Source organism: Salvelinus sp. IW2-2015, linkage group LG12 (genome assembly GCF_002910315.2).
Source record: "Salvelinus sp. IW2-2015 linkage group LG12, ASM291031v2, whole genome shotgun sequence".
NCBI lineage: Eukaryota > Metazoa > Chordata > Actinopteri > Salmoniformes > Salmonidae > Salvelinus > Salvelinus sp. IW2-2015.
This window is the reverse complement of record NC_036852.1, coordinates 9544288-9556574: the sequence shown is the minus strand read 5'-3', so window position 1 is coordinate 9556574 and position 12287 is coordinate 9544288. Positions and strand designations below refer to the sequence as shown.

Below are 12287 nucleotides of genomic sequence, written 5' to 3'. Positions count from 1 at the left end.
GGGATATCATATAGACAGACAGAAAGAGACAGATGGACAGACACTGTCAGACAGGCAAGCAGATAGAAAGACAGGCAGACACAGTCAGGACAGACAGACAGATTGAGCATCACTGTGTCTGCTACGATGCACTGCAGATCAAAGAGAAAATTCCTTCACATGATCCCCATTTTTATTTTTTATTTTTAAATAAAAATGGAACCTTTATTTAACTAGGCAAGTCCGTTAAGAACAAATTTTTATTTACAATGACGGCCTACCCCGGCCAAACCCGGACAATGCTGGGCCAATTATGCGCCGCCCTATGGGACTCCCAACCACGGCCGGATGTGACACAGCCTGGATACAGCCTGATACAGCAATTACATTGAGTCCTGACATCTCGATAACCATTCCCTGCTGACACTGATGAGTGAGTTTAATTTGAAATGTCTTAAGTTGACATTTGACAACTGCAATAAATGACATTTCCCTCTGATATCTGTCTATCATTTTGTCTCTGAAACGTCATAAAGGGAATAACTTGTGTGCGACCTCTAGTGAGCCAAATTCAGCACAGCAGCAGACAGGTATTGAATGTCTATTTATGCTATACTGCCATCTGTTGGGTAGAAAGCAAAATGCATGTGTCAGACGTGCATTTGTGTGTGTGTGTGTGCGTACGGGTTAAGGTGTACTGTAGGTGCACACACTAACCGGGCCAGGTCCTTGTCCTTGTTGAGGTGCTGGAAGAAGGAGGGCTCGCAGATGAGCTGCTCCTCCTGACACACCTGCTTACAGGAGCTCCCCGGCTCAGCCAGCTTCACCTGCAGAGCACTGAGGGGAGGCCACATCACCTGGCCATGGCAGAAATCCTAGAGGGAGAGGGAGGGAGGGTGAATGGGGGAGATGGGAGAGAGACAGGGAGGGAAGAAAGAGGGGACAGGGAGAGAGAACACTGGAGAGTTATATTAAAGTCATTTCTACAAGAAGGAGTGAATGAAAGATAGAACGTGGAACAGTGGCATTAACAAATGGCAACAGCTCATATTGTGGCTGTACTGTAGCCACATTGTTGTAGCAATATCCGCCTATAGGACAGACGGCACACCATTGACAGCTTGTTTGTTCACCGTGTGTAAAGTGACATTTCTCCTGAGGCCTATTTCCCAGGGCTGGCATAGGACCCTTTTGGGAGATGACAAGTGTGCATAGGGACGTCTCTTCATGCAGACAGGCTCAATCAAATGTCAGCAGTTGTCACAAAGTGCAGCAGGACAGACGCAGGGGGAGAGAGGGCGGGAGACACCGAGAGAGCAACGGACACAGAGCCAAGTCTGTCACCCCTCCAACTTTACAACTCTGCTAAAAAGATACATTCAGAACCTAATCTGTTCACAGTCGATGAAGAGAGAAGCAGCTGCATGCTGTCATCGGTAGCTACAAAGTCAACACCAAGATAAGGACCTTAGAGAAAGATGATATACCCTACAAGTAAGGAGATATAGTATGCATGGGCATGACAAATAGAGAGGTGGTAGGAGAAGGAGAGGCCATTTGGGCTCTAACCTGAAACAGGACGGAGTTCCTTTGTTCAGTGAAAATGCACTGTAGAATATTCCAGAGGCTCTGATACCCTTTCCACACTAAAATGGACAATAGTGAAAGAAAGTAAAGCTCAGTTCGTTAATAGGGAGCCGAGCTGGCCCGTTAACATATCTGGGCCTGTAATCAAGAAGCGTCTCAGAGTAGGAATACTGATCTAGGATCAGGTCACCCCTCTTATTTATGATGCCGTAAAACTGATCCTAGCACTCCTACTCTGAGATACTTTGTTAATACGGGCCCTGGCGCCAGTCCGCCTAAGCAATCAGAGAGGCATAGTTAGCTAGCCTTTCCCTGCCTAAACCATGCCAGAAATAAGCAGTGTGTAACAAAACTATGCTGATCTTGTACCGAACTTGTACTTACTAGAAAGCGAGCCAAAAAATGACAGTTAGGGTCAGCACAATAGTGTGTACGGGCTCTGACTGCTGTACCGGAGAATGGAGAGGACAGTTATAGCCAGGTCGTACCTGATTCTCAATGAAGGCGTTGACTCTTTGCAGCATCCCCTCACAGGTGAACTCATAGGGCAGGTAGGGCTCGATCTGAGGATGGAAAACACAGAGTCAGGCTACAGCTGGACACAAAGCATAGGCTGTGGAATGCCAGTCAGCTTGCTTAGAGTATGTGCCTGCTTTAGATGTGCCTACGGTGGGACAGGTACTGTAGTGGGTCAGTGAGAAGAGAAGAGAGAAAAGAGAGAGAAGAGAGAAAGAGAGAGAAGAGAGAAAGAGAGATGTGGGTGTGTGCGCGTCAGAACTCTCCGACCCTGACTGAGGTCTTCTAGACGGACACATTCCTGAAATATATACACAGGGGATAGCAGCGAGAACTCCACACACACACTATATAGTCATTACGTTCTGTAGTCAACAGAGCAAAACTCAATGAGACAAACTACCGAGCTGCATCCTTGTTCCATCGAATCAACTTCAGATACGGTGCTGTGAAACTCTGTAATTGGTCAACTAACCTTTGAGATCAATTTGTGATTGGTGGAATAACATTCGACGCTCTCGGCCGTAGAGAGCGGAGACAGCGGTTGCATGATAAATCACACCCTATCCCCGATATAATGCACTACTTTTGGCCAGAGCCTGAGCCCATAGGGCCCTGGTCAAAAGTAGTGCACTATATAGGGAATAGGGTGCCATTGGGGCACATCCAGACAGAGAAAATTGAGCTGAGGGCTGTTGGTCTGGACACTGGTCAGAAACCATACGAGACACTTCTCTAATGAACAAACCCATTGTTCGGTCACCCCTGCAGAAGAACACGAGGTCTCTTTCCCCAATGGCACCATATTGCCTAATCCTTACATAGCGCACTACTTTTGATCAGAGCCCATAGAGGAGTGCACTATATAGGGAATAGGGTGCCATTGGGGACACAACCACGAGGTCTGCTTGCCCCTGGACTTAAATATGCACGGGCCCAGTGAGGGGAGAGAGAAAGAAAAGCTCTCACTTTGCTATTCTCAATTCCTCTCTCTGTGAATTCCTCTTATTCTTCTATTCTAATCGAGCCCCCTTGGAATTTGTGATCATGCTCTCTGCTTCCCTGACTGGTACAACCGTTTGTGTACCCGATTTTTTAGGAAATGAGACTGGGAGAGTTTTCCATTTCAGACTGTGCTAAAAGAATAGAAAGGAGAGAACGTGAGCCGGGAAACATGTATTATGTGTGTGTGTATGTGTGTGTGTGTGTGTGTGTATGTGTGTGTGTGTGTGTGTGTGTGTGTATGTGTGTGTGTGTGTTTGAAGGGTACCTTCTGACTGAGGATTGAGCGGATGGCTCTGTCCACCTCTGCAGGGTTGTCGATGTTCACCGTCCACACGTGGGGCTGGCCAATGTACACCTCAGCATATGGGTGCTGGGAGGTTAACTGCATGGGAACACATTTTTATTGAATTTCTTCGACTGCCATAAAAATACTTTTGGCAAGCTGAAGACAGCACACAATATATATGTTTTATTATTTATTCACGTTTATATTTGAGTCATTAAGCAGGTTTGGCAGATGCTCTTATCTAGACAATACTGAAGTCATATTGGCTGAATTGGCTAGTCAGCTAATAAATATACAGTTCTTTTTTTAATCTTTAGTCCCTTGGCGGACAGAAACGCATGACAGAATCAGAACAGACATGACACAGTAGTTCACTTCAATAGGAGAGCATTGAAGTCGAGTCACATCACAGATGAAGAACTACTGTGCACACACGCTCAACAAACTAGACCCTATCCTTCAAACACCAGACTGACTTATTACGGAGGACCTGTCATGAATAAAAGAAAGGAGAGGTAACAGCACAGAAGTGAATAGAGGACTAGGTTGTCTCTCTCCCTCACACACACACACACACACTTTGACTGGGGTCTCTGGGTAGAGTGGCGCCTCTCACCTCTCTCAGGGTGGGCTTGCCCTTGAAGAAGTCCGTGTTCTTGCTGCTCTTGGGCGGGGTGAACTTGGGGTTGAGGAAGGCACAGCCATTGGCTATGGCCTCTAGGGGGGCGGGGCCTTCGTAGGGGAAGGACAGGCCAACAAACAGCTGTGGAGAAAAAGAGCATTATATTTGCATTGACATTTAGCAGACGCTATTGTCCAGAGCAACTTACAATCAATGCATTCAACTAAGTTCAGCAGGAAACAACTACATATCACAGTTATTGCAAGTAGACTCTTATTTGAAATAGACCCCGTCAGCAGAATCAGTGCCAGGAAGAAAAAACGATTGCAGGTGTGAGTGAGAGAAAGTACGATATTATCTTCTTCTGTGAAATTAAAGGAGACACCTCTTACTTCCTAGAATTCCCACAGCCTCGTCTTTGTTTTTTCTGCTCTGCACCAGCAGCATGCACAGCCTGCTTTTATTGGTTCTTAACCCTTCCTAAGTGTTCGGCTATAAAACTGGCTCGTAAAAGAGGGCTTCTCCTGTCTGGTAAGCACAGCCACAAGTTCTCAGTCGCTCCAGTGTGGTGTGTGTGTGTGTGTGTGTGTGTGTGTGTGTGTGTGTGTGTGTGTGTGTGGTGTCGGCCCAAGGAGAGGCTAAACGCAGAGTTCACACACATGGTAGAATGAAAACGTGCACACGCACGTGCACAGACAAACAATGACCAGAGGAGGAAGTAAGGCCTGTGGTGTTGTTAGGACTGGTCTCTGGATATGAGACTCATGGGTTTGAAACCCCTGACCTGTTTTTACTTGGGAAAAATGCATATGCATGCCAGGGATAAAATGTCAGTGACTGAATTAGTGAATGGTGATTATGTTAATTATTATAAAAAATATATAAATAAATTGTAGCAATAAAGAAAAGCAGAACATTGGCAAAGCCAGCAGAAAATGGAGAGACTGTAAATAAGTGTGTAATGTTTTATGTACTAACCCACCTCGTTCAAGCATTACTCGGCACTGACACAGTAGCTACAGTACTTGTATTACCTGTACTACTAGCTCCCGTCATGAAACACGCTCATCACACAAATACGGTCCTGCCATTGGAGAGAAGAGTCCATGCCAATCATCACAACAAAGACTCCATACACACAAAGGATAATAGAAAACYCATTGAGCTGGATGACCAAAGCAAATATCTGAGAGGCTCTTCTAACATGCTGGAAACAGAGGTGACTAGCCCGTGAAGCGTGCCACAATAATGTGTTTGTCTGAGGCCCCATTAGTAAAAAGAGAGCCGTTGGAGCTGGGGTTGTTATAGCGGAGGGCCGGCGACGGCCACAATGGCTGGTCTGTGAGTCGGCGAGAGCAAGATCCCACCGGGTCAGTGCCGGCCATGCCTGGGGAGACACAGAGGGTCTCTTTAGTTCAGCCCACTGTTGGCAACACTGCTGTACACGGACTCTCCCATACCATCCCTTCTCTTCAGTCTATACCCATATCATCCTTCTCCTCAGCCACTGTACCTCACTACTCTCCTTAAAAGCTACTGTGTGTGCAGGGTCTTGTTCCAGCCCTGCAGTAACCCATCTAACTCAGCTAATCATGGTCCAGAGTGAAATCCTTATCAGGATTACTTAAAGAAGGTGTGTTAGTGACAAACTGGAGCAAAACAGAACCAGAAGCTCTCCAGACAGTAGCTCTCCAGAACCAGAAAACCCCAACTAACACACAAGTTTTAAGTTCCTCGGCGTACACATCACGGACAAACTGAATTGGTCCACCCACACAGACAGCATTGTGAAGAAGGCGCAGCAGCGCCTCTTCAACCTCAGGAGGCTGAAGAAGTTTGGCTTGTCACCAAAAGCACTCACAAACTTCTACAGATGCACAATCGAGAGCATCCTGTCGGGCTGTATCACCGCCTGGTWCGGCAACTGCTCCGCCCACAACCGTAAGGCTCTCCAGAGGGTAGTGAGGTCTGCACAACGCATCACTGGGGGCAAACTACCTGCCCTCCAGGACACCTACACCACCCGATGTCACAGGAAGGCCATAAAGACCATCAAGGATAACAACCACCCGAGCCACTGCCTGTTCACCCCGCTATCATCCAGAAGGCGAGTTCAGTACAGGTGCATCAAAGCAGGGACCGAGAGACTGAAAAACAGCTTCTATCTCAAGGCCATCAGACTGTTAAAACCTCTTGAAGCTAGGAGGCACTATTTTTGTTTGGAAAAATAACGTTCCCAAGGTAAACTGACTATTTCTCAGGCCCAGATGCTAGAATATGCATATAATTGACAGATTAKGATAGAAAACACTCTAAAGTTTCCAAAACTGTCAAAATATTGTCTGTGAGTATAACAGAACTGATTTTGCAGGCGAAAACCTGAGGAAATCCAACCCGGAAGTGCCTTTTATTTGGAAAAATCCCTGTTCCATTGCCTGCCTATCTTCCATTTAAAGGGGTATTAACCAGATTCCTTTTCCAATGGCTTCCACAGGTTGTGACCAGGCTTTAGACATAGTTTCAAGTTTTTATTTTGAAAAATGAGCGAGATTTATCAAAACGCGCCAGGTGTCCTTTGATTAGTTCATGCGCGTGATAGTTGTAGCTCGACATTTTCATTCTCTGTAGTATTGAATAGTTTACCGTTCGGTGGAAATATTATCGATTATGTATGTTAAAAACAACCTGAGGATTGATTATAAAAAAYGTTTGACATGTTTCTACAAACATTCCGGATACTTTTTGGAATTTTCGTCTGCCCTTCAGGACCGGCACGAGCCTGTGGTTTTCTGAACATAACGCGCAAACCAAATGGAGGTTTTTGGTTATAAAAATAATCTTTATCGAACAAAAATAACATTTATTGTGTAACTGGGAGTCTCGTGAGTGCAAACATCCGAAGATCATCAAAGGTAAGCGATTCATTTTATTGCTTTTCTGACTTTCGTGACCAAGCTAATTTGCGGCTAGCTGTTCGTAATGTTTTGTCTAGTGATCGATAAACTCACAAACGCTTGGATTGCTTTCGCTGTAAAGCATATTTTCAAAATCTGACACGATAGGTGGATTAACAACAAGCTAAGCTGTGTTTTGGTATATTTCACTTGTGATTTCATGAAAATAAATATTTTGAGTATTTTGTTTTAATTTGGCGCTCTGCAATTCAGCGGTTGTTTACGAAAATTATCCCGTTAAAGGGATCCGTGCGTCAACCTTCCTCTACTTCTCTGCTTGTCAAATGCGGAGAAGGTTTATTCACTAACATCGAGTGGCCGCTGCCAACATACTGACTCAACTCCAGCTCACTTTAATAATGGAAATTCCATCATCTACTGCATCTTGCCATCTTTATGTAATACATATATCACTAGCCACTTTAAACTATGCACTTTTATGTTTACATACCCTACATTACTCATCTCATATGTATATACTGTACTCGATACCATCTACTGCATCTTGCCTATGCCGCTCTGTACCATCACTCATTCATATATCTTTATCYCTTTACACTTGTGTGTATAAGGTAGTAGTTGTGGAATTGTTAGGTTAGATTACTCGTTGGTTATTACTGCATTGTCGGAACTAGAAGCACAAGCATTTCGCTACACTCGCATTAACATCTGCTAACCATGTGTATGTGACAAATCAAATTTGATTTGATTGTAAACGCTGAACAGCAGTGGGACAGACAGTATTGACTGCAGCTTTCAGCGTTTCGTCAACAGGTGGCAGCAGAGGCTGACTGGTGGCGCTTCCTCCCAGGCAAGACTGCAGCTCAGTGAGCCCACAGGCCTGACAAACAGCTGCTATTTATAGACCCCTCTCAGACAGTGTAGCATAGCACAGCACAGCATACAAAAGCATAGCRTAGCATATGCTAAATGGTTATTGTGAGAAGGAATCTATATAGGCGGTGGTGAGAAGGTGAGAGACAACCAGGCTAGTTGTAAGTGCTTCAGATATCACTTAGAAAAGGTAGCTAGCGATGTGAAAGGGAAGAGCAGTGACCTTCGATGAAATAAAGTACTTGAACAACTTCAGAAGAAGAATGTGGTCATATGCCAATATAAAGAAGGCCGAGACCTTGGAGRGAAAAGCCAGTGATCTAGCACTAAATACTGCAGATTAATGTATCACCTTGGACTGTTATTTCAACAGAAGGGCCCTTTTGTAATAGCATGAATCTGGAGTGAAGTTTCCCCTAGTAACAGAATAGATGCTTGCAAGCAAGCATGCTACTGTACTGAGCCGTGCACTGGACAAATAAACTCTGATTTGATTTTGTTCTAGGGTCAGCTTACCCTTCCTGCATTTAACCATAACCATTAGTGGGGGGAAAATGCAAAACTGACCCAAGATCAGAGTGTAGGGGCAACGTCACCCTACTCCAGACCAATGCTTCATCCTGGACGGTTATTTCAATAGAAGGGCACTAGAGGATAGAAGATGAAGACGTTCCACTGGTCTGGAGGATATGCTGGCGATGCAAACAACCCCTAGTTAAACCACATTCCACACAAGGAACATGCAAATTGCATGTCGAGCGGGAGGACAATAAATCACAGCCTACTGTACTGTTCTAGGTACAAAGTTGAATTCTGTCATAAAGAGTTAATTAGGACCTTAGATCAACATGAGCCCCGTCTTCGATTCGGTTGTAAACRCAAGGTAGTGTATGTTTTGTGAGATTTGGTATTTAATTAGGATCCCCATTAGCTACAGCCAAAGCATACAAATCAAACCACATTTTATTGGTCACATACACGTGTTAAGCGGATGTTATTGCGAGTGTAGCAAAATGCTTGTCTCAACACCAATGCCATATAATATTATACTAGGGCAGTATAATGCTGGTTCAAATTCTATACAGTGCCTTCCAACCCTGCCCTGTTTTATACTGTATCTATGTAATCCGTGTTGTTTTGCCAAAAATCTCAGGGGAGCAATTAACACAAGCAATCTGTTAGCAGGTAAATGCTTTATTCATAAAGAAGAGCAGGGAGGAAAGCGTGTCTGGAAAACACCTTGCCTCATTCTTATTGTTATCTCAACAACACAATGCTGCTGCTAAATAGGTCTGGATTTATGGCAATTCATTAGTGCTCCCTCCAGGCTTCCAAACACCAGGTTAATGAGAAGATCTTGAAGATCTCCTCCACTCTCCATCTCCTTCCAAAGATCTCCTCCACTCTCTCCATCTCCTTCCAAAGATCTCCTCCACTCTCCATCTCCTTCCAAAGATCTCCTCCACTCTCTCCATCTCCTTCCAAAGATCTCCTCCACTCTCTCTCTCCTTCCAAAGAACTCCTCCACTCTCTCCATCTCCTTCCAAAGATCTCCTCCCCCTCTCTCTCTCCTTCCAAAGATCTCCTCCACCCTCTCTCTCTCCTTCCAAAGATCCCTCCACCCTCTCCATCTCCTTCAAAGATCTCCTCCACTCTCTCTCTCCTCCAAAGTCTCCCTCTCCAAAGATCTCCTCCACCCTCTTCTCTCCTTCCAAAGATCCCCCCCCTCTCTCCTTCCAAAGATCTCCTCCCCCCTCTCATCTCCTTCCAAAGACCCCCCCCTCCCATCTCCTTCCAAAGATCTCCTCCACCCTCTCTCTCTCCTTCCAAAGATCTCTCCCCTTCCAAAGATCTCCTCCCCCCTCTCTCTCTCCTTCCAAAGATCTCCTCCCCCCTCTCTCTCTCAATTCCAAAAGACTCCCCACCCTCTCTCTCTCCTTCCAAAGAGCTCCTTAACTCTCTCCATCTCCTTCCAAAGATCTCCTCCACCCTCTCTCTCTCCTTCCAAAGATCTCCTCCACTCTTTCCATCTCCTTCCAAAGATCTCTGATAACTCTCTCTTTTCAAGCTTGACGCTTGCTGGTTTGATTTCCGGATTTTCCACAGTTTCTCCTGACAGGCGTGCACATAATCACAGCCTCTTTTCAGACTATTTAGGACAGGTATAGCCTGGCCCCAGACCTGTCTGTGTGCACCACCATATGAGTTGGCTATACAGCACAAACAGACCAGTTGTGTGGATTGAGAACAGGCAGTTTGGTTGGAGCTTCAGAGGGTCGTTGGGCTGTACAGTACAAACAGACCTGGGACGAGTTGCATGGCTAGAAAACAGGCAGTGTGGTTGGAGGTGCTTCAGAAGAAGTGAACCTTGAGCAGTAGCATTATGTCACGAGCAGTGGCAGGTCTGGGCATGACATGAACGGAGGCCCTGGCTAGCATACGGCCCTGCTGAGGCACTCTGGGAGAAATCACTATGACTAATGTTGTAGTGCTGAGAGATCCTGACACTCGCCTTGACACTGAGTAAAATCATAAACCACCCATTCACTGGAATGCATAGTGAAGTCACAGGGGGTGTCGCACTCCCAACAAACACAGTGTGTGTGTGTGTGTACACGTATTAGAACATTCTGTAGCATTTAACTAACTGCTATTATGAGCAAACTGCTCATAAAATTCTCGGTTGAACAATCACCCCACTTCAACTTTAGGACTTTTGTTTTTACAACTTATTGTTGATTGTTGTGTTTTTCTTTCGTGACTGTGTATATCCAACTACCCATCGGGGATAAATAAAGTATTTCTTCTATCTCATCTTATCAGGAACCAAGGCTTTTTTATGAGCAATCCCGTCACTCTTAGTAATGATTTGGTACCTATGCCTCCGAGTCTTACAGCGTAGCAAGTGTGGTTCCTCTCTCTAGGGCAGGATTCTTCAACTCTGGTGTGTGTGTTCGTGTGTATTGTATATGTGTGTATATATATATATATATATATACACAGTGGGGAGAAGAAGTATTTGATACACTGCCGATTTTGCAGGTTTTCCTACTTACAAAGCATGTAGAGGTCTGTAATTTTTTATCATAGGTACACTTCAACTGTGAGAGACGGAATCTAAAACAAAAATCCAGAAAATCACATTGTATGATTTTTAAGTAATTCATTTGCATTTTATTGCATGACATAAGTATTTGATACATCAAGAAAAGACCGAACCCTTAATATTTGGTACAGAAACCTTTGTTTGCAATTATAGAGATCATACGTTTCCTGGAGTTCTTGACCAGGTTTGCACCACACTGCAGCAGGGATTTTGGCCCACTCCTCCATACAGACCTTCTCCAGATCCTTCAGGTTTCGGGGCTGTCGCTGGGCAATACGGACTTTTCAGCTCCCTCCAAAGATTTTCTATTGGGTTCCGGCCTGGAGACTGGCAATGCCACTCCAGACCTTGAGATGCTTCTTACGGAGCCACTCCTTAGTTGCCCTGGCTGTGTGTTTCGGGTCGTTGTCATGCTGGAAGACCCAGCCACGACCCATCTTCAATGCTCTTACTGAGGGAAGGAGGTTGTTGGCCAAGATCTCGCGATACATGGCCCATCCATCCTCCCCTCAATACGGTGCGTCGTCCTGTCCCCTTTGCAGAAAAGCATCCGCAAAGAATGATGTTTCCACCTCCATGCTTCACGGTTGGGATGGTGTTCTTGGGGTTGTACTCATCCTTCTTCTTCCTCCAAACACGGCGAGTGGAGTTTAGACCAAAAAGCTCTATTTTTGTCTCATCAGACCACATGACCTTCTCCATTCCTCCTCTGGATCATCCAGATGGTCATTGGCAAACTTCAGACGGGCCTGGACATGCGCTGGCTTGAGCAGGGGGACCTTGCGTGCGCTGCAGGATTTTAAATCCATGACGGCGTAGTGTGTTACTAATGGTTTTCTTTGAGACTGTGGTCCCAGCTCTCTTCAGGTCATTGACCAGGTCCTGCCGTGTAGTTCTGGGCTTATCCCTCACTTCCTCATGATCATTGATGCCCACGAGGTGAGATCTTGCATGGAGCCCCAGGCGAGGGTGATTGACCGTCATCTTGAACTTCTTCCCTTTTCTAATAATTGCGCCAACAGTTGTTGCCTTCTCACCAAGCTGCTTGCCTATTGTCCTGTAGCCCATCCCAGCCTTGTGCAGGTCTACAATGTTATCCCTGATGTCCTTATACAGCTCTCTGGTCTTGGCCATTGTRGAGAGGTTGGAGTCTGTTTGATTGAGTGTGTGGATAGGTGTCTTTTATACAGGTAACAAGTTCAAACAGGTGCAGTTAATACAGGTAATGAGTGGAGAACAGGAGGGCTTCTTAAAGAAAAACGAACAGGTCTGTGAGAGCCGGAATTCTTACTGGTTGGTAGGTGATCAAATACTTATGTCATGCAATAAAATGCAAATTAATTACTTAAAAATCATACAATGTGATTTTCTGGATTTTTGTTTTAGATTCCGTCTCTC

At 45.3% G+C, this 12287-nt stretch overlaps 1 protein-coding gene across 1 annotated transcript in view; it reads right to left on the bottom strand.

The window, feature by feature from the left end:
* LOC111971109 (alpha-1,6-mannosylglycoprotein 6-beta-N-acetylglucosaminyltransferase A) overlaps positions 1 to 12287 on the bottom strand; it is a 129902-nt gene that overhangs the window by 3613 nt on the left and 114002 nt on the right. The window contains exons 13-16 of the mRNA XM_070445979.1: positions 3990 to 4136; positions 3353 to 3469; positions 2055 to 2129; positions 697 to 854 (exon numbers count right to left, since the gene is read on the bottom strand). Coding sequence (XP_070302080.1) covers positions 697 to 854; positions 2055 to 2129; positions 3353 to 3469; positions 3990 to 4136 — 497 coding nt within the window. The remainder of the gene's footprint in view (positions 1 to 696; positions 855 to 2054; positions 2130 to 3352; positions 3470 to 3989; positions 4137 to 12287) is intronic.